Genomic DNA, 23,391 nt, shown 5'->3' with positions numbered 1-23,391 from the left:
ACATACTCTTCATCTCAGATAATGTGTTCTTCATTTCTGACTGGTTCCCTTTTATACTTTCCACGTCCATTTTTATGTTTTTTATTTCTTTGTTAAAATTCTCACTGAGTTCATCTACATTTCTGCTAAGTTTATTCAACATCTTTATAACCAGTGTTTTGAACTCTGCATCTGTTAGATTGTTTGTCTTCTTTCAAGATAAGCATGTTGGATTTTAAAATTCTAATTTGACTCTTCATCAGGATTGATATAAAATATGTCATTCACTGCTGTGGAGAGTACCTTCCCTCAGTTAGAGGCTGCTTCTGTGATATAGAGTAATGTCTTTGGTTTCTGTCTCCTCAGTATCAACCATAGTGTTTGGTTTTCAGGTCACATTTGTTCAGTGAACTGCAAATGAGTGGACTCGGCTTAAGCATTCTTTTCTAAAGATTCATAAGAGGCATATGCTTTATGAGAGTTGACCTTTTCCCATTTAGGCTCCTAAACATGATATAACTATATCAAAGAATTCTGTCAGTGGTAAAAGTGAAAAATACCATGACTTAGTTTTTTCTGTACCTATATAAGATTCTTCCCATGATAATAATACCAGTTATCAAAAGAAACTAATGTTTTTAGTGATCTGTTACCCTTAACTGGCCTCTTGTATATATCGAAAAAAAAAATACAGAATATGTACATTTACTGGGGATTTAGTTCAAGAAGTTCAGTTAAGAGAGAATATTAAATAGCACACAGAGCAGTAAGATGACTATTGGGCAAATCCGATTCCTCCCACATAATGGAGATCACTGAGGATGTGTGACTATCATTCGATATCCACAATTTTCCCACTATAGAAATTGACTTTTGTCATCATCAAAGCCCATGTTAGATACATTTATAACCGTTTATCTTATTTTCCAAAGATTATGTGGGGTGAAGAAAAACACTTCCTCATTTTATAGAGAGTAGGATAATAATTACTAAAGGAGCCATGACAACATGTCACCTTGGCACCTGATGCGTTAAAGAAACCAGCAAAGACATCAAATGGTCTTACTGCCACCTTACTGCTTATTACCTGTTGGATAAGGAATCAGTCTCCCTGAGGTAATAAGCCTCTTAAAGAGAGAGTTGGACAAGTAGGTCAGAGATGACCCAGATTGGAACAAACCTAAGTTTTATCAGGGCTCACTGTGCTTCAGGGGGGCCTGCCTGTGATATATTGGATAAGGAGACTCATATCTTGAGTCTACTGTGAAACATTTCCTATTTTATAGCTATAATATTTCTCTGTATTTTTTATTGACCCTGTTAGATAACTTCTCTTTATTCCAAAGTTTGGGGCATATAATCCCTTTCATAGTTTGTTAGAGCTTTCTCATCTTGGTTGGGAAGAAGGTTATATGTCTGTAAAAGCCAGGACCAATCATTCTGCCTTGTTGAGAGCTTTTGGAAATGTTGGTTGAAACTGATTGTAACTATATTAAATATGCAGAAAGAATCAGTCTCAAAGGCCTCATCACCAACCTCTGGGGGTTTTTGTGGAAACTAGACTTTTGCTATTTTAGTTAATTCTAGCCTTAGATAAGGGGATCTACTGGTATTGGTGTCAAGTCATTAGTACATAGCCTTGGCCTATACATTCAAAAAGATGGACTTCCCGGTAACAGGAGTGATATGTAATTAACTGTTCACTCTTAATTTCAACTTTACACATATTGAAATAAAGTTACTTAGCCTAGAGCACTGGTTTTCAAAGTGTATTCCCTGGACCAGCAGCATAAACACTACCGGAAACTTGTTAGAAATGCAGATTCTCGAGACCTATCCCAGAGCTGCTGAGTCAGAACTCAGAGGCACGATTCAGGACATTATGATGCATGCTGGAAATGGACAACCACAAATGCAGAACATCTCGAAATGGTTACACGTTAGAATGTTTTTCTCTCTTAGACAAGTGAGCTCATGTATATATTTGAAGTTGTTTGTTGGCTGGTGATGATCTCAGAAAATTTTAAATACTAACTGGGCTCAAGGGAATTCATTACCCTGTATTTACCTTTGATAATCTGCCCTGCTACAAAACTTCCATTAATCATTAAGGAAAACAGGGTTTTTAAGAAGTGTCTGCTTTCAAGTACATTTGTGTACAAGAAGGAACATAGTATGATAAGTTATTTTAGGTATACTCTTTTATTGAAGGATTTTAGTCTGTAATATCTTTTAGAAAAAAAAGTAGAAATGATCTAGTTTTAAATGATCACATTTGATGACTGAAAATTTTATATATAAATAGAATTGTATAGTTAGAAAGGTGTAACTTTGGAGTCAAATATTGCATGCCTTGATTTATAAAACCTCTTTGGCATTTTGTGAAATTTTATACCAAGTTGTGAAGATTAAAGTAAATGACATGTGAAGTGTATTTTGTAAATAGTAATTATTATAAAAATGTTAGTACTTATTTTTAAAGCAATGCTTGGTTTATATTCTTTATTTCTGTTCTTAATTGATTTTATGCCTAAAATTGATAGCTTGTAGATTTTAGGACTTTAATAACAAGATTTTTCAGCTGCTATAAATGGAATAGTGAATCATCTAGCATCGTGTTGATCTCATGCTTAGGGCAGCATTAGATTGTTTCAAAGCTATTAATTACAACTCTTCCCACAAAACCTTGACAATTAATTTTTAAAAATTATAAATCAATACATGTTCATTTTAAGAAAGAAAAGTTAATTGCCTATCCCCTTTTTATTCCCACACTGAAATAACTAAAATCATAGCCTCGTGAATTATTATATACTTTTATCCAGGTTCTTACAAATGTATATAAACATACATTTAGGCATTTTGTGTTATTAAGTGAAGTAAACCAAGGACAGGCCAATTGTAGATTCAACAATGCAGTAAGAAATGAAACCTAGATCTATGAAACTATAGTACAGTCAGATAGTTCTTGATTACTTCAATAGACTCTTGTGGGCTAATGTGGCACCTCTTCTAGCCTAAGAATTTGAAAAGCTAGTGGGATCTTGTGACCTGGCAGGTTCCTCATGGCTCACAGCTGACAAAACTACTAAGCGGTTATATGTTCTTGAATTAGGGAGGTGATGGGAGCTATGCACATTCATGTATATTCTAGGTCTTGTGTATATCCTTGCAAATCTTGTTTATTGGTTAGGTAGTAAACAAAAGTGAAACTTAAACTGTATCCAAGTTGTCATTCTCAAAATGACTTATCCCAGATCAGTCATTTTGGTCTGTTTCTCTTTCATTTTAACTGAAGTTGGATCATTATATTTATATTTTTCTGTCATTTGCTTTTTTTTTTTTTCTTACAATAATACATAATTGTTACCAGCCTAGGTCAGTGGTTGGAAATATGTCATTTTTAATAGATGCATGATATTCCACAATGTAGATATATATTCTCCAATTGAAGAGCTTCTATAATATATCTAGATTGTTGCTGTTACTACCAAAAAAACTCTACAATACAGAGTCTTGTATTTATACCCATGTCTATAGGTAAGACTTCCCGAAGTGTCATTGCTGTGTCAATTCACTATTAAAATGCTAATTTTCAATAGTTATATGTATTTTTAATTTTAATAAATATTGTTAATTTTGTTTTTTGGTGGGGGGAAAGATTGTAGCAGTTGACACTCCTATTGCCAAAGGGTTTGTTTCTTCCCATCCTCGCCAGTACTGTTGATACTTATTCATTTTAACTTTTATCAGTCAAATGGGTAAAAGCAGTATCTTCATGATAGCTTTAACATGCAACTCTCTAGTGACTAGTGAGGTTGAGTGCTCCTTTATGTTTTTGATTCTTTGAAATTTCTCTTCTGAGAATTGCTTATCATATTCTTTTCCCAATTTTATTGGGCTCTTCATTTTTTTTTTGTAAGTTTGCATAAACACTTTGGATACTAGAAATACTAAGAGTTTGCCAGTTATGTACAATAATTGTCTCTTAATTTTATTTATGACTTTTGCTATATAAGATAGATGACAAATAGTTAGATAATTCATGTTTTCTAACTTTGCTCAAGAAAAATGTGCTCGGGTAACAATAATAAAAATATTCTGAATTTTCTTCTAGTAAATTTACATAATTTTTATACTTGTTATTAATTTATCTAAAGATTTATTTTTAATTTAGAATTTATTATATTTTAAAACTGATTAAAATATTTTAATAGAAAATCTATTTTGAATGTATAAAGTGGGAATTTAGCATTCTTATTTTTAGTATAGGAGACCACTTACTCTCCAGTTGTTAAACAAATTACCATTTTCCCACTGAATTGAAATTCTACTTTTGCAATGTATTATCTTCCTCTTTACACAAGGATCTACTTTTGGGCCTTCTGCATTAGTTTTCCATTGCCATACATTACAAATTACCACAAATTTTAATGGCTTAAAACATCCCCAATTTATTAGTATACAATTCTTTATATCAGAAGTCTAGGTCGCTGGGTTCTTTGCTCAGGTTCTCCTAGGTTAAAATTAAGATGTCATCCAGGCTAAGTTCTTATCTAAAAACTCTGGGAAGAATCCACTTCCCACCTTCTTTAGATCATTGGCAAAACTCAGTTTCTTGTGGTTGTAGGGCCTGGACTTTTATTTCTTTACTGGCTGTCAGAGGCCACTCTGAACCCCTAGAAACCAAACAGCAGTCATTATTTTGAGTTGTATTTAATTTGCTAAATTTTATTGATTTTTTTCATCAATATTCAGAGGTGAAATTGGTTTATATTTTTCTCATGGCAATCATAAATAAATTTATACATATATATTTTTAGTATTTATAGATATTCCCGTGATGATGATAAATGATTACTTGCAATGAAACTTTGTTTTCTACCATATAGTTGCCTTGCCATGAAATACTATTGCAAGTTGAATATATATAGCATTTGGTTTGTATTAATCTCATACCCAATCTCTCTCTCCCAGTGTTAAAATGTATTAAGAATCTTAATCTTTAGGATCTGTGGTCATATTAATTATCTTTTAAATTCTAGATAAAAAGCTAATGTCAATTAATGAAAACAAAACAGGCAGGATGTTTTTTGACACTGCATTTCAGTGTAATGTTAGGCTTCAAGTTGCCACGCTCAGCCCAGGAGCATGCAAGCCTTTTCACACTGTTGTTAATCTTTACTGGTATTTTTCTGTCACTAACCAGCAGAAAGCTTTTTGTGATCTAAATTCTCATGTGGTAGTAGTTTGTTCTTAAATAAAAATGAAGTTAAGAGTGGAGACTAAGAAAAACCTAGGTAAGCTATAGATTTTTTTTTCTTTTTTAATGAAGTACTAAATCTTCTCTTTGCCTTTAAGGATAGCAGGTTACTCGGGAGTACAATATCTAGACCTGAAACATACATCCTGTTTCTAAGTGATGATAGTTGAAGTTTAAGCACTTGGTTCTTTGTGTGTTAAAAAATAACAATTTTTTAAATTAATTCTCATGGTGGGGTTCTAATCAGTGGCATAGTATCAGGTCAAATAAAGCGTGGGATCATTTTGTTTATTACTGGAAAACCATGACAGATCATCTCTTTGTGGAGAGGGCTGAATCTTAGGATTATGAATAATGTTCTTGAAAAGTTCTAAAAATGTTTTACATTGCTGTTCCTTAGAGGTTTTGTCTACTAGGTTGCTCTACTTACCCCTGAGAACAGTTGAGAGAGGGTGTTACTGTCCTCAGCTAGTTGGTTGCCTGGCAGACTCTCCAGTTAAAGAGGTCGTATGGGAAAAGGAAACGAAAACACCTTGTTTCCTTTTTCATTGTTCAGCCTGACTTTCCTTCCATTTGAACTGGGCGTAGAAAGATTTAGTGAGAAAACAGAAGTACATTAGTCTCCCTTTATCTGCAGGAATGCATTCTAAATCCCCAGCGGATGCCTGAAACCACAAACAGTATTGAACCTCATATATACTATGTTCTTTTTTTTTTTTTCATTTCTTTATTTCTTAAAAAAAGTTAGACTTTTATACAGTACTTGAAGTAATCCCCTCAAATACTGTAGCACCCATCCAGCACTACATACAGCCATTACAATAATATTGATGTATACTCTATGCTATACTCTAAATCCCTGTGACTGTTTTATAACTATGAATTTGTACTTCTTCATCCTTTCATTTTTTTCACCCCCATATCCCTCCCACCTTTCAATCACTAGTTCGTTCTCTGTATCTGTGAGTCTGTTTTTGTTTAATTTGTTCACTTCTTTTGTTCCTTAGATTACATATATATGTGAAATCATATGGTATTTATCTTTGTCTGACTTATTTCACTTAGCATAATACCCTTTAGGTCCATCTCTGTTGTTGCAAATAGTAAGATTTCATTTTTCTAAAGAGCTGAGTAATATTCCACCATATATATGAACCACAGCTTCTTTATCCAGTTGTCTATTGATGGGCACTGAGGTTGCTTCCATATCTTGCCTATTGTGAATAGTGCTGCCATGAACACAGGGATGCATAGATATTTACGAATTATTGTTTGGTTTTCTTTGGATAAATATCCAGAAATGCAATTGCTGGGTCAAAAGGTAGTTCTAATTTTAATATTTTGAGGAACCTCCAAACTATTTTCCATAATGGCTGCACCAATTTGCAATCCCGTCAACAGTGTACAAGAGTTCCCTTTTCTCCACATCTTGTCCAACATTCCTTTTTGGATTTATCAATGATAGTCATTCTGACAGGTGTGAGGTGTGATATCTCATTGTGATTTTAATTTGCATTTCTCTGATGAATAGTGACCTTGAGCATCTTTTCACATGTCTTGGCCATTTATATTTTCTCTTTGGAGAAATACCTACTCAGGTCTTCTGCCTATTTTTTAATTGGATTGTTTGTTTTTTTCGTTGTTGAGTTGTATGAGTCTTCATAAATTTGGGGATATTAACCCTGTGTCAGATGTATCGTAGGCAAATATCTTCTTTCATTCAGTAGGTTTTCTTTTTGTTTTATTGATGGTTTCCTTCGCTGTGCAAAAACATTTTAGTTTGATGTAGTCCCATTTGTGTATTTTTCTTTTCTTTCCCTTGTCTGATGAGATACATCAGAAAAAAATTACTAATGGCAATATCAAAGAGTATACTGCCTATGTTTTCTTCTAAAAGTGTTATGGTTTCAGGTTTTACATGTAAGTCCTGAATCCATTTTGAGTTTATTCTTCTATATGGTGTAAGAAGGTGGTCTAGTTTCATTTTTTTTTTGCATGTATCTGTCCAGCTTTCCCAACACCATTTGTTGAAGAAACTGTCTTTACTCCATTGTATATTCTTGCCTCTTTTGTCATAGATTAAATGATTATATAGGCTCTGTTCTGTTCCATTGATCTGTGTGTCTTTTTATGCTGTAGCCTTGTAGTATAGTTTGATATTAGTTAGTGTGGCACCTCCAACTTTGTTCTTCTTAAGATTGCTATGCCTCTTGGGGATCTTTTATGGTTCCATATAAATTTTAGGATTATTTGTTGTAGCTCTCTGAAAAATGCCTTGGTATTTTGGTAGGGATTGCACTGAATCTATAGATTGCTTTGGGAAGTATGGCCATTTTCCTGCCATGAGCACAGCATATGCTTCCATTTATTTGTATCTTCTTCAATTTCTTTTTACAACAACTTATAATTTCCTGAGAACAGGGTTTTTACCTCGTTGGTTAGTTTGATTCCTAAGTATTTATTGTTTTTGATGCAATTGTAAATGGGATTGTTTTCTTAATTTCTCTTTCTGATAGTTCATCATTGGTGTATAAAAATGCAATCAACTTCTGAATATTAATTTCGTATCCTACTACTTTATTGAATTCATTGATCAGTTCTAACAGTTTTTTGGTGGAATCTTTAGGCTTCTCTCTATATAATATTATGTCATCTTCAAATAATAACAATTTTACTTCATTATCTCCAGAGTTTTTTACCCCAAAGTAGCAAATATACATTCTTCTAAAGTACACATGGAGCATTTTCCAGGATAGACCACATGTTAGACCACAAAACAAGTCTCAATAAATTTAAGAAGACTGAAATATCTTGTATCTTCTATGACCACAATGGTATGAAACTAGAAATCAACTACAAGAAAAAAAAAACAAAACTGGAAAATACACAAACACATAAACGCAAAACAATATGCTACTAAACAATGAATGAGTTAGCAATGAGATCAAGGAAGAAATAAAAAGATATCAAGGAACAAATGAAAATGAAAACACAACTCAATCTATGGAACACAGTGAAAGCACCCTAAGAGAGAAATTCATAGCAATACATGCCTACATCAAGGAACAAGAAAAATCTCAATTAAACAGTCTAACTTCATACCTAAAGGAACTAGACAAAGAACAGCAAACAAAACTTAAAGTAAGTAGAAGGAAGGGAATAATAAAGACAAGAGCAGAAATAAATGAAATAGAATAGAGTCTAAAAAGAAAAACAATACAAAAGATCAATGAAACTAAGAGCTAGTTCTTTGAAAGGACAAACAAAATTGATAAATCTTTAACCAGACTCATCAAGAAAAAAAAGAAAATTCAAACAAATAAAATCAGAAATGAAAGAGATTTAACTATGGACTCCACAGAAATAAAAAAGATTATAAGAAAGTACTACAAGCAATTATATGCCAAAAAATTGATTAATCTGGAAGAAATGGATACATTCCTAGAAACATACAATTTCTCAAGACTGAATCAAGAAGAAATAGAAGATCTGAACCTACCAATTACCACCAATGGAATCAAATCAGAAATTAGAAACTTTCAAAAAACAAAAGTCCTGGACTAAATGGCTTTATAGGTGAATTTTATCAAATATTTAAAGAATTAACACCTATTCTAGTCAAAATATTTCAAAAAATTCAAGAGGAGGGAAGCCTTCCTAACTTTTTACAAAGCCACCATTACTCTAATTCCAAAACCAGACAAAGACAATACAAAAAAAAAAGCAAAAAACAAAAAACTATAGGCCAGTATCCCTGATTGATGAACATCGATGCAAAAATCCTTAACAAAGTATTAGCAAACTGAAATAGCAATACACTAAAATGTTATACACCATGGTCAAGTTGGATTTATTTGTGTGATGTAAGATTGGTTTAATCCACAAATCAATTAATGTGATACACCACATTAACAAATTGAAAGATAAAAATCACATGATCATATCAATAGATGGAGAAAAAGCATTCGACAAAATCCAGCATCGATTCATGATAAAAACTCTCAGCAAAGTGGGAACAGAGGGAACATACCTCAACATAATAAAGGCCATCTATGACAAACCTACAGCTAACATTATTATACCCAATTAGGAAAGGCTAAAAGCATTTTCCTTAAGATTGAGAACAAGACAAGAATGCCCACTTTCGCTACTTCTGTTCAATATAACATTGCAAGTCCTACCTACAGCAAGAAGACAAAGAGAAATAAAGGCATCCAGATTGGAAATGAGTAGTCTATACTATGTTCTTGATCATCTAACTTTGGCTAAGATTAGAATATGTGGACTCTGGAAAGGAATTAGACTGATTCCCTGACTTTGAAGAATGAAGCTACTTGTATGCACACTGTAATAAGTGCAGTGACTGAGCAAGGCTGAGGGTTGTAATGTGAGCAGAGCACGGTGTGCCCTAATGTATCTCCTGTGTGGTTCCTTCTCCTTGTCCTCCACTTCAAAGTTAAAAGCTAAAACAGTCTAGAGGATTAGTAGGGCTGTTGTGATAAATAGGCAATATGACTGACTAGCCTTCCAGAAAGAGAGGGCAGCATTTCCAAAGGTGCAGGATATAGACTATGCTTTGCAACCTCCCTGATGTGTCACCTGAGTACTAACTGAATTCCCGATTCATGGACCCCAATCTAGCTCCTCTGAATTAGAATCTCCAAAGGTGGACCCTAGGGGACTATGACTAACAGGATCCCCAGAAGATTCTTATCAGAGGAGCTTGGTAACCACCAGACAACTGGAATATAGTTTGTTCATGAACATAATTGGAATGAGTTTTGGAGAGAATGGTTAAGGATGAGATCAGGTAACATGAAGGTCATTTTATAACATGGCTGCCTTTTGTGATTGGTTTTCTATTTACATCCTCCTTAATGCTAATTATTTCTCAAGTGTCAACAAATACACTGAACTGAGCATTTACTTAAACTTGGACAACTTTATTTGATTTGAAAGCAATATATTGAAAGTTTGGACACAGACCAATTTACTGGGTTTCCAGCCTTGACTTATTTATGACTGAAGAAACAGCCAAAGAGGAGAGACAAATATTGTTTGTCCACAGTGTGTCTATGACTCTTAATGGTATCTTATTCTACTGATTAGCAAGCTGAGGCCCAGAGGTTAATTACATAGGTCACATAGCTGATAAGTGGTGCAACTAATATTTGAGCCTTGGTCTACAGAGCAGGAGGAATTTGACTTGTCAAAAAGTGGTAAGCAGAGTGCTTAGGGTTAGGAGCTATAGTAAAAAAGCTTCTGATAATTGTTACCATGTGAAAAATGTACCCAATATTCTGTTGTTGTTTTTAAAGAAGCCAATTATCAATATTTTGTGTCAATTTATCTCCATTTAAAAATATTCTGCATTCAAAAAAATTGGAACAATGTTTTTGCTAACACTATGATGCAAAATATGTTATTAGATAGAATTTTGCTTAGGGCGGCTGGTTTGTGGCCTCCAGATTAAAAAATCTCTAAAGTCTAAGCTTTAAAATATGATTCTTGCTGATTCTTGATGAGGTGCAACTTACTCTGATTTGCTTTTCTTTCATATCTTAAAGAAATTTACCTTACCTGAATACTTATGTGAATTATTCATAACAGAACCTCCTCTGGGAATTAATATACTTTTAAGTTTATTGGGGTACATGGGGAAGATTAAAAGGCTACGTGCTCCTGGCTGTGATGGGTAAAGTGTTGCCTTCCCTAGAACCTTCTAGTTCAACTGCTATCTTTTAATGCTTTCTATCATAAAAGGAACTGAAAGTAGATATGTTCTTCAACCCATTGTAGAGCCATATGCAATCTGTGTCTTTCCAGAGTGTGAATAGCAAGTACATTAGTGGGCTTTGGAACCAACTTAGTGCATCTTGATCAGTATTAAAATGAGGGAGCAAGAGGAAGAGAGAGAGTGAGGGAGGGAAGGAGAGGGAGAAAGGATGAATAAATGAGAATGAAGAATACTGTGGAGTAGAAAATGCATGCATTGCAATTAATAAGGGTAGAATTGTTTTGTAGGACTTTTTTTTTCTTTTATATACTTATGTGTGTTTCAGGTTGCATTTTAGAATGTATTTCTGCCTGCCTGGTGAGTAACAAAATTTGCAAGCACTGAGCTAGAGTGATTAAGTTGATCCTTGGTCATTCTTGCTCAGTATAAGATGATTTAATTACTAAGTTGGGAATTTGAAAGGATTTTAGCACATGTTAATTGTTAAGTACTTCCACACCTGGTCTTTTATTTTTTTATTTCTTGAACACTAGTAACTTTTCTCATGTAGATCAGTCCTTTGATCCAATAATCACTTTTCAAGAAAAAAGCGGAAGTGCTTAAGGGTGGGAGAATCTTTACAAAATAGCAGGCCACCTGGCCTTAGAAAATAGGACAGAATTTTCATGGCTTAGGAAGGATGCTGAGAAGAGCAGTGAGCCAGAGGAAAGAGGAGGCAGTGTGTTAGTAAATAGGACAACTAATGTAACTTTAAAGACTGAAAAAGTACAGAGGAAGGTAAACCTAGGAATACTTTGGCAATGAAATGTCTTTCAGTCATAGATTTGTTTCTGTGGAACTGAGTGGAAAAAAATAAAGTTCATGAGTAGATATGTGGAATGAAAAGCTGATTGTTTTTGTAAGCCAGTAAGTATTTTTGCTAGTATGTGGTTATTAGATAAACCATGAATTACCAGAAGTTAACATCACCCATGTGTCATATTTGTTTAATTGCATCCTCGAGAAATTATATTCTGAAATTTAAAACTAAGTAGAGTCTATATTACTGTATGAGATTTGGACACTAGAGGGATATACACACTTCTGTCTTAATAAGATTTTGCAGTAAATCCTCACATAACGTTGTTGATAGGTTTTGTGACTTTAAATGAAACGACCTATAACAAAACCACTCTTACCATAGGCTAATTGATATAAACAAGTTAAATTCTATGGTATCTCATCAACCTTATAACAAAACAATGTTGAATTAAATGCTATTCAAGGATCTTCTGTAATTACAAATGAAACTTCTCTTTTAAAGTTTCCAGAAATAGTATAAAATTGTATTGATTTAAACCTTGTAAAAAATTTATGGTTTGTCATAATGGTCCCCTGATATTTATGGGGCAAAATGCATGAAAAGCACTTTATATTAAATATTTTACATTATCTATTGAATCACTGAAAAGCACTATCTGACATCTTTATTCTGGGGAAGATTTATAAATATGTTATGAGCAGTTTAATAACTCAAACTGTCATCACTAGTTATAGGTTAAGTCTTGCAGGACATTTGGTCCTGTCCAAACATCCTCTGAGACATTTGGTCTATGCCTAAAGGTCTTTGATCTATGATAGTATTTTTTTTTTTTTGTATTAATCCTATAAACCAAAAGTATAAATAAACACGGGGCTATTTGAACCCAGGGACATTTTCTAAGCATAGATGTTTTTGACAGGATTAAATATCAGGGACTATTTGGCATGGACCAAATGTGCTTGCAGACTTTTTAATAGGACCAGATTGTAAGGATGTTTTGGTGTAGACCAAATGTCTCTGTGGCTGTTTGGGGCAGGACCAAAAATCCTAATCTAGGTTAGAAGCTATTTCTATATACTGAAGTGTAAACCAGGCTTTTCAAATTACTTCAAAGGTACGCTTTTTAAAAAATATGTCGAAAAGATAGTGAGAATTATTTTGGCCAGTGGATGTTAGTTTATTTAGCTCTCTATGAACAAATATTTTAGAGAGCAAACTCCAAAGAACAGAACTGGACAGAGACAATTTTTTTTCTTGTTTCTATTGCTAGTATAAAAATGGTAAGACCAACTTTATGGATATTTTCTCTCACTGATAAAAGAAGTTATAGATAGTAGGTCTAATATCCAGGCACAAATATACACATTTGGAGGCTATTGCATTCTTTCCATTAAAAGTGATTTTCTGCTCTTATTTCTTTTTATTATTTTGATTTAGGTCATATAATTTTTAAAGATTTGATGGGTTTTTAGAAGATTATTTATGATTCTACTGATTTTCTGTAAATGCAGTAATAAAGCGATGCTGTGTAACTGTAATCTCTTTGATTGCTTAAGGACCAATATATAGGAAATAAATGTGTTAGCAAGAATGGATTATTAAAAACATTAATTCACTAAAAGTACCTAATATAGTTGGGCCAAAACTTCCAATACTGTAAGGTAGTGATTTATGATTTCAGATCCATGAAAGTAGATACATTTTTAATGTCCTTATAGGGAAACTCTTAATTTCTGATTAATATAACATTTTAGAGAAAAGAGTTGACATGTTATACACTTAGAAAAAAACTTGGAAAGGAAGTAAGCTTAAATAATTTTCCCAGACTACCTTAGTGCCTTGAACACTATTTTGCACCTGGATTGTATTTATGTATTTCTATGCCTATTATTTTTCTAGACCCTGAGCTCCTAGAGAAGGGGAGCTTGGTCTTAACCATCTCTGTATTTCTAGCCTAGTGTAGCTTCTAGAACATGAATCTAGTTTTTCTCCAGGTGAAGTCATGGGTCACCTGAATTAGATTCATCTGGGGTCTTTTGTTAACAATTCAGATCATCAGGACACACTTGTAGATTTACTAAATAAGACTCCAGAGGTGAGCTTCAGTCAAAGAGGGTAAGTACATGGAATGACATTGATAAATCAAGGATAGAAACCAAAGCCTCCATACCTTGCCCTCCACACACTTGCTAACATGCTCATTATCTCCTGGATGAACTTTTATTGGGTATCTACTGAGTTCCAGTTACTCTGGTTGTAAAGATAAATGCAGCTCATGGACAGTTAAAAGCAGAAACTGTTGAGTTAGAAAGGTTTGGTTTGAATCAGCCTTACCTGAGTACTAACCATATGAATTTCAGCAAGTTACCTTACTTCTCTAAACCTGTTTACTCTTTTGTAAAATAGAAATAATACCTGTGTTATCAGATTGATGTTATAATATTAATTTGCTGAGGTTTTTTTTTTTTTTTTTTTTTTAAATGCTTACAAGTCTACGGCCATGCTACCTTGAACAAGCCTGATCCCATCTGATCTCAGAAACTAAGCTGGGTCGGGCCTGGTTAGTACTTGGATGGGAGACCACCTAGAAAGACCAGGTGCTGTAGGCATAAAAAAAACAATAATAATAAAAAGATAAGGGATTGTAAGATGACAAAGTCCTTGCAATCTGTGAGGTCAACCAAGGGTTGCCTCACCTAAAAAAAAAGAAACGCCTACATCACCTGTTCTTCCTAGGTGGTCTCTGATCCAAGTACTAAACAGGCCGAACCCTGCTTAGTTTTCAAGATCAAACGAGATCAGGAATATTCAGGGTGGCATGGCCATAGACTGATGTTATAATATTAAGATAATGCATGTAAAGTGCTTTGCAAAGTGCTTGGAATACAGTGTGCTCTTAATAAATGTTAGAGTTTTTTCCTTTTTATTTTTTTAAATTAATAAGCTTACATTGTAGGCAGGGCTGAATTTCTTGGAAAAAAGAAAAACTTGGAAATAAGGAAAATAAGGAAGAGATTGTCACCCATATGTTGACAGGAGCCAAGAGGTGAGTGGATCATGTGTGCTCATCATCTAGTAGACTACCCTGAGCTCAGGCACATGGTAGTGGCCACAGGGTTCTCAAGAGCAGTGGGAGTCCCATGAGCAAGCACTTTTCAAATCTCTGCTTGTGTCATGGTTAGTGTTTCATTAGCCAAAGCAAGACACTTGCTCAAGTCCAGATTCAATGGGTAGAGAAAGACTCCACCACTCGATGGGTAAAGGGATATGCATACAGGGAAGGAAATAATTTGTGGACATTTTTGTAATCTGCACAAAAGAGGTTTCATTGACTGCCTACTCTATATCAGGCTTTACACTGCAGGACTTACGTGGTATTCATTTCGTCCTCACAGTTTCCTATAATGTGGCATGCCTGTTTCGAACATGAGAAAACTGATGATCAGATTACTTAGAGACTTGTACACATTTGGCCCAAATTATTTGCTTCAAGTTATGGAATGGCATTTTAGATGCTGTCTCTTGTTGATTAGATGATCATATGATCAGCCAAAGATTTTTGATTAAAGTGGAGTTCCAATTACTAGTTTGCTTTCCCATTTGTACCTTGAATCATTGGGTCATATTTATTTGGTCCGGAAAAAAATTTTTCATTTTACTATCATAAATATTCTTTAAGTCTTTCCAGAAACTTACAAGGAATTTTAGTGGATTGTGTTTATTTGTTTTGCCAGATCACCTACACAACCTGGATCTCACCGCATTTTGGACATGACTGAGCCTCTTCAATGGGCCCGACGTCACTGGCAACAGCTGATGAGCAGTACAAACAGGGATGACAATGAGAGGCCATACAACTATTCCTCGCTGCTTGCCTGCTGGTGCAAGTCCTCTCAGACCCCCAAACTGGCAGGAAAGCACAGGGTGGTTGTCCCCCACCTCCAGCCCTTCAAAGAAGAATATGAAAAGTTCTCTGGAACCTACGTGAATAATCGAATACGAACTACAAAGTACACACTTCTGAATTTTGTGCCAAGAAATTTATTTGAACAATTTCACAGGTACTTTCATTTTTTGGAAAAAGAAATTATATATATTTTTTCTTTTACATTCATTCATTCATTTACGGAAATAATTAAAAATTTTTTCCCTTCCTTCTAGTTGATATAGAAGATTTTTAATAACATTGTATATTACCTAAGCCTAAGACTTGTGACATAATTTATCTTTGATGATTCTAGTGAAGTCTTGTAGAATGATGACCCCCTACATTCACATAGCACTTTATAATTGGTAAGATGTTTTCTCTTGACCAGAGAAGACATTATTATCCTCATTATATATTAGGAACCTAAGTTTGACACTACAGTTTAGCCAGTGCTATGCCAGTGATAAGTAGCAGCCAAGGGCTATAGTTTTGAGTCTTCTGACTCTTGCTTTTGTGGTTTTTTTTTCACTAAACCACACTGCATTTTAATTTTAGCTTTTCCTTACTTGATAATATGGAGAAGTAGAGCTCTGAAGAAAATGCAAATGTAAGAAGTTGTTAGGTGAAACAATAATATAATTTAGCCTAGAAAGTATTTATTGAAGTTCTCCTATGAATTTAGTCCCAGAAGGAAATGCAAGTCTAAATGGTGCTTCTTATGGACTTTGCTATTTAGCAAGAGAAATTGGATGTGTATACAAACAATGTAAAGACCTAGTAGGTATGACGAGCATTATAAAATGCTTCCAACTAGAATGGAAGCCTTAAAAAGAGAAATAATAATAGCTAGAGCAATGGAAGAGGAAGTGGCATTTGAACTTAAATATAGAGATTGACTGAGATTTTCAAGGCAGAGATGTCATTTCAGATGGAGGAAGGAGTATGAGTAAAAGCAGAAAGGCAGTAGCGCAGGTTTGCTTGCAGTCTGGGAAGTCGTCCTTGCCTTGCCCCTAGAACAATGAAAGGCAAATGGAAGGCAGAGAGAACATTTAGGAAGATACTGTGTATATCCTGGTGAGTTGTAATGGAGACCTGAACATAGATCAATGTGGGAATGAAAAGAAGGATAATCTATCATAGATACTATGGATTAGTCATGGGGAATTAAGTAACAGGATGATGTGACCCTGTTGAGCAGAGATGACCAGGAGGATTAACAGATAAAGACAGAAATAAAGAGAAGCTTTGCTGTAAGATGATTTTGTTTTTATAAATGTTGAATTTGAGATGCTGGTGTGAGTATAGAGATTCTCATTAGTCATTATTCATTCTACATATGTTCATTCTCATTATTTACTTTGTATATGTTCTATATGGACTTACTGAATAGTGGATATGTTTATAAATGTGAATTTGTTGAATTAATGCCTTTAAATATCATGGGTGTTTCTATTTTTTATGGAGTTTGCAATCTAGTACACTTCATGGAATTCATATCTGAAACTTGAAGATTTCAGAGCCATCATTGTAGGTTTGAACACAGTCCATATGGAAATAATTGAAGCCAAAAAAGTAGCAAAAAGTTGTTAAGGAAGAAATTTTCAGAGTAAAAAGGAGTTGGAGGTGAGGAAGGAGAAATATGTGTTGATTTTGAGAAGTTTGATGGTAATAGGAAAAATATGTTACCATATTTTTCAAGGGCTATGCAGCATCGAGATTTTGTTTCCTAAGAAAAGAGTCCACTTGAATTCACCTTCGGGGCCAGTGGATGAGTGCTTAATGTGTAAAATAGAGGAATGGAGGGAGTTCCTAAAAAAGTGGTTCTCAATAGCATAAAAACAGAAGTTGAAAGTTTGGTCTCAAGGGGAGGAAAAACCCCTCATTCTTTTCTACTTACGTTGAGCCTTGTTTGAATGGTTGAGCCTTGTTTGAATGTGACGTTTGGACATACAAATTAACTTCTGAAGGCTAGACTTTTGGATTACTTAAGTTTATTTTTACGGTGCATTAACACTGAATTTCCTCTAAATTTTTTGATCTTTTAAAAAGAAAATAGTATTCTCTATTATGCTTTATATCATGTGTTATAAAATTCAAGACTGTCACTTTCCAATATTTACTGTGATGTATTTAATGCATAATACCTCTCATTTATTAAAGTGTGCCTTGAACTAGATATCTACAGGAATAACAAATTGTTTATTCAGATATGTTCTCTATTTTGTAGCATCCAAAATCAACTAATAGAAACTTGTAGGAAAGCACTCTAAGATATTTTGCCTCTTTCAGTTTAGGTATTAATGTGATTTGTTAACACCTCCTTATATGTGTTTGGATTGTAGAGCGGCCAATTTATATTTCCTGTTTCTAGTCGTTCTGAACTGGGTGCCTTTGGTAGAAGCCTTCCAAAAGGAAATTACGATGCTGCCTCTGGTGGTGGTCCTTACAATTATCGCAATTAAAGATGGCTTGGAAGATTACCGAAAATATAAAATTGACAAACAGATCAACAATTTAGTAACTAAAGTTTACAGTAGGTGAGTATAACAGGAATTGAGTTAGAGAAAACACGTGTGTCATTCAGAAATATATATGCAGGATGTTACTGTTTCCCCCTTAGATATAACCAGGACCCTTTTTGTGGTGGCAATAGTGCTGATTTCAGCTAATATTTATAAAAGACCTACAGTGAATTTAATCCAGTTGTAATAGGATTACAAGAGTACATATAGCCATAGTCAATCCAGGAGTTGATAAAGCAAAAGGTTCTATAACTTACATGTAAGTAGAATTATAAGAATTAAACTTCAGACTATAAGAAGGAAAGCAAGCAAATAGTTTTTAATCCTAGATGTTAGAGTTTGGGATTAGAAGAGGATGGGGTATGAAAAATGTGAATGGATCTTAAAAACAAGATGGAATATGAAAAAAGAGCTAACTATGGAGGGAAGGGATTCTGAAAAATGGAGAAGAATATTCTTTTTGGGCACAAAACTAGAGCCAGTAAAAACCTTCCCACTGCAGCAACAACATAAAGTATTTGTAACAGGGCGTCTTTTTAGAAGCATATTTGCTCTGATGGAGACTTTTATTTACAATATTTATGAAACGGAAAGCCTGCGTTGCCAAGAATCAAGTCTGATAAGGTGAGTTTTGAACTGTGTTATGTATTTTACGCCTACATTTATGAATCGCACCTGCAATGCTAGTGTCCAGAGGCATTTGTTTATAACACTGTGGTGTGTGCACATTGGGTGTATTTTTACAAAATTACATATTATTTTTCTAATTCTTTTAGCCTAATATTATACTATAAATACTTCCCATGTCTTTATCCTTCAAGACAATATTTTTAACAGCTACATTGTCTGTCATATGACTCTAAAGTAATTTATTTAAATATTTTCCATATTTATATAATTTTGAGAATTTATGCTTCAGTGGGTATTTTTATATAAAAGTTATAAAGATTTATTATTATTTTGACATTATAATCATAGAGAAATTACTAGATCAAAGAGGAGGAATATATTTAAGTCTTTATGGCTTTTATGAAAAATGAATTACAAAATTTATAATGTTAATTTTCTGGAATTCTCTTTTATAAGAAATATATCTACGTTTTAAGAATTAATCATTAGAACAGATTGTGAAATTCTGAATCTAATATGTTAATTGCTATAGAAACACGTTTATGGTGTCATTTTCATTTCAGAGGTTAGAAGGTTTTTGGAATATTCTGGGTTAGTGAGCATGTTCACTTGGCCTGAGGGACGTAACCAAATAAAGGAGCAGTAATGAGAAATAAAAAGTTAAAAAGGGAGTTTGAGACTTACTGGAGGGACTTTATCACCAGGACATTGATTAGTCAGCGTTCTCCTGAAAAACAGAACCAATAGGAATGAAATTGATTATGAGGAATTGGGTCATGGGATTGTGGAGGTTAAGAAATCCCACCATCTGTAAACGAGGGTCCTAGGAGGGCTGGCAGTGTTGTTTGAAAGCCTGAGAGCTAGAGAGCTGAAGATGTGGATTTCAGTCCAAGTCTGAAGGCCTGAGAACCAGGAGTGCTGCAGTCAGAAGGTTAGTTTCCCAGTTCAACAGTAAGGCAAAGAGAAAATTCAGCCTTCCTCTGCCTTTTGTTGTATTCAGGCCCTCAGTGAATTGGACGATGCCCACCGGATGGCCCACCGGATGGCCGGCCGTCTGCTTTACTCAATTCACCAGTTCAAATGCTAATTTCTTCCAGAAACACCCTCACAGACACACGCAGAAATACTGTTTACTCAGATAGCTGAACACCCTATGGCCCAGTGAGGGTGATTCATGACATTAACCATCCTAGATATGTTCCTTTAGAGGTAAGGAATCCATCTTTTGAGCAGAGAAGTAATATGTTAAAAGCTGTGCTTTAGGCATATTCGTCTTCTTGAGTCATGGGAATAGCCTCTACTAATAAAGTTGATCTTTTTATGCTAATGAATCCAGGGTACTACTGGAAGTAAATGCAAACTATGGGACATGATTCATGGAAGAGGTACTGTGAAGAAGAACCCAATTAAATTTGGTGAACTGTGATTTGAGCTTTGAAGGATAAGTGTACCACTAATAGAAATAGGAAGCATTAAATTCAGAATAAATTGGAGATGATAGCAAGACAGCCATCCAAGTGCAAATGCCCAGTGGGCAAATAGGAGCACTACAGAATCTCTGGAAGGAAGGAAAGGCTATAGAGAGAAATTTCAAAGTTATCAATCCCTTTAGAGGTGATTTTAAAGTTAGAAGACCTAAAAGACAGCTTTGAGCCCAAACGCGAGTACCCATTTCAGTCTGTGAAAAGACTTCACAGGTTCTCGTGGATATATGCCTTCACTCTTCCTTCTGAGATCCCAAAGCATTTGGTATATTTCTGGGGTTGACTTTAGTGCTCTTATATAGACTCTCAGTTCCTAATGTAGTAATTCTAAATTTGTCAGACTAGAGAGTCTGTTCCATTCTAGTTACCAGTTCACAATAAAGATATCTAGGTTCAAAAGTCGTATAATAATAAACAGAAGTATATTCTGAACAAATGTAAGACTCTTTTGACTGACCAAGACTTCAACTAAGTGACATACTTCTTGTTTGGGGAGAAAAATAACTTGAAGGCTTGTTCTGGTGGTAGAATTGTCTTCATTTTTATGTGAGCAAATGGTTAGGGAAGGCTTCTCTGAAGAAGTGATGTTCAAGCTGAAACCTGTAGGATTCTGAACTTTGTTCGTTGTTAGAATTCTTCAGGGGCTTTCTCAATGTTTGTTTTAAAATATCTATAAAGAGAATAAAATAACTTTTTTTCTCCTTTGTAAGGTGATGTGAGCTATATTTAAATAAGGAAATATTCTATTTTTTTTTTCTTTATAGTCAGGAGTAATCTATACTCATGTCTAGTCTTATAATGTCTAACTAGAAAAAAAAACCCTGTAATATTGTATAGAAAAATGAAAATAATAGTAAAGGCCCATGGTTTTCATTTTAAAGTCATAGAGCATTTTACTAAAACAGTGCTATGCATAATTTGATGACATTTAAGGTCTTATTACATACCAAGGTTAGAGAGTTGAAATGTTGATGCAGTCTCACCATCAAAAAACACCTGTAGGAAGTAATACTTTACAGTGATTATATGATGAACAAAATCAAGATTACCCAGCTAATGCCAAATTCAGCAAATGGAAAGAATGCTTCTTATATATATTTAAATATAAATTATAGTATATAAATAATTGATGATTTTTTGGTACTTTAGAGTTAATAATGTGTGTTTGTTTGCTTTCCTAGATTATTCTAAAAATTCTAATCCTGATTCTGTCACTTAGTAGCTGTGTAGCCTTGGGCAAATTATGGAAGCTAGGTAAACCTCATTCCCTTCATTATGAATATAATAGTAATAACACAAGCATAGTGCCTAACCCTTTCCATTTGCTAAGTAAAGGTTAGCCATTATGTAGGTTTGCTAGAACTTATGTTTGTCACATTATCAAGTCATTTCATCAATATTTGAGAACTCTTAGAACACTGTATGATTATATAAATATTAAAATTGCCTAATGAGACCTGGTATAATTTTTTTCTATATCTAAAATGATATTGTCCAGATATATTTTATATGATTTGTATATACACTTAAAGATGTATATTCTATTCAGTTATTCAGTTTAAAGCCTGTTTTGAGGTACCATTTTATAATCGTATTTCATAATAGAATCAAGTAATTGTTTTTTCATGTATGTTCTATGTTATTTGCTTTCATTTGGTGTCATAGGAGAAATAATGCTTACCTTTTCCCCCCAAAATTGTTCTTGGAACAAATTTACAAGGATATGAAGAAATTAAGGTAGGGTGCAAGACCATGGCTTGTTGATTTAAATATGCTAACTTAAATTTCTATGAAATATAAAGCAATCACTTTAGAGTGATTATTCCTCAGCGAAATTTAGATAAAAGTATGAGGCAATTAAATTTTGCAAGCCTGTGGAAGAGGCATATTAACATTGCTATGTAGGTAATTTGGTGCTTATTTTTAATATGTGGTCTTTTGCAAGGTGCTTAATTTTTGGGGGGAAGGCATCATTGGGAAATAAACACTAAGAAATTAAACACTTAAACCTGTTAAACTCCAGTTAAGTTTGAATGAAATATTATAGAAAACTCGACTTTATTAAGATTGCCTTTAAAATATGAGCCATTTGTTAGATTTTAAGGTTTGTTTCAGGATTATAGAAGTGTATTAAAAACAAAACTATCAATCATTCAAAAAATTCGAGTGCCTGCTGAGAGGTTTAAACAAAAAATAGATATAATGCCAGCCCTTCAGATATGTACATTCTTTTCTGATCTCTAAGGACCACCACAGTGATGTTAGGAATTTCAAAATACTAGCTAAAATTAACATTTAGGATTATCTCATAAACCCATAGAATTTCATGATTCTTGAAATAAGGCTAAATATCAGTGGCCTTATGAGTTAATTAACCTTATGTGTGACATCTTCCAAAGCAATGGTTCTTTGTTTTTAAATTTTGTTAAATTTATTGGAGTGACATTAGTTAATATAATTATATGTTTCAAGGGCATACTTCTATAATACATCAGCTGTATATTGGATTGTGTATTCACCACCAAAAGTCAAGTTGCCTTCTGTCCCTGTATATTTGACCCCCTTTACCCTCTTCTACCTCTCCCAATCCCTCTTCTGTGGTAACCAACCACTATATTGTTGTCTATGTCTACGAGTTTTTTGTTAGTTTTGTTCGTTCGTTTGTTGCCTTCTGTTTTGTATCCTACATATGAGTGAAATCATATGGTTCTTGACTTTTTCTTTTTTAATTTATTTTTTAAAAATAAATTTACTTATTTAAATTAATTCCAAGTATATAGTACATTGGTTAGACATCTATATTGTTCATAAAATGATCCCCCCAATTGCTCCCTCCCTCCCCTTGCCCTCCAGTTAGCCATCATATTAATGTTAACTTCATTCCCTGTGCCATGCTCCCCATCCTCGTACCCAACTATCAACTACTAATTTGTACTTCTTTAATCCTTCACCCCATTCTCACAGCCCTCCAACTCCCCTCCCCTCTGTCTGTAACCAAATTGTCCACTGTATTTGTGAGTCTGTTTTTGATTAATTTGTTCATTCT

The 23,391-nt window shown here is 34.0% G+C and overlaps 1 protein-coding gene and 2 pseudogenes across 5 annotated transcripts in view; 2 read left to right on the top strand and 1 right to left on the bottom strand.

The window, feature by feature from the left end:
• ATP10D (ATPase phospholipid transporting 10D (putative)) overlaps positions 1-23,391 on the top strand; it is a 102,470-nt gene that overhangs the window by 14,827 nt on the left and 64,252 nt on the right. For 2 of the 5 annotated variants that reach the window (XM_036227963.1, XM_036227962.1), the window contains exons 1-3: positions 14,502-14,827; positions 15,516-15,842; positions 18,052-18,246. In XM_036227963.1, coding sequence (XP_036083856.1) covers positions 14,808-14,827; positions 15,516-15,842; positions 18,052-18,246 — 542 coding nt within the window. In that variant the 5' untranslated portion in view covers positions 14,502-14,807. Of the gene's footprint in view, positions 1-14,501; positions 14,828-15,515; positions 15,843-18,051; positions 18,856-19,896; positions 20,071-23,391 lie in introns of those variants that run through there. The other 3 variants (XM_016161181.2, XM_016161183.2, XM_016161187.2) reach the window with 3 other exon arrangements.
• Positions 14,272-14,390, top strand: LOC118609145 (annotated as a pseudogene).
• Positions 14,493-14,611, bottom strand: LOC118608728 (annotated as a pseudogene).

Source organism: Rousettus aegyptiacus, unplaced genomic scaffold, assembly GCF_014176215.1.
Source record: "Rousettus aegyptiacus isolate mRouAeg1 unplaced genomic scaffold, mRouAeg1.p scaffold_m13_p_10, whole genome shotgun sequence".
Classification (NCBI taxonomy): domain Eukaryota; kingdom Metazoa; phylum Chordata; class Mammalia; order Chiroptera; family Pteropodidae; genus Rousettus; species Rousettus aegyptiacus.
The sequence above is the reverse complement of the archived record's forward strand: the minus strand, read 5'-3'. Positions and strand labels throughout refer to the sequence as shown.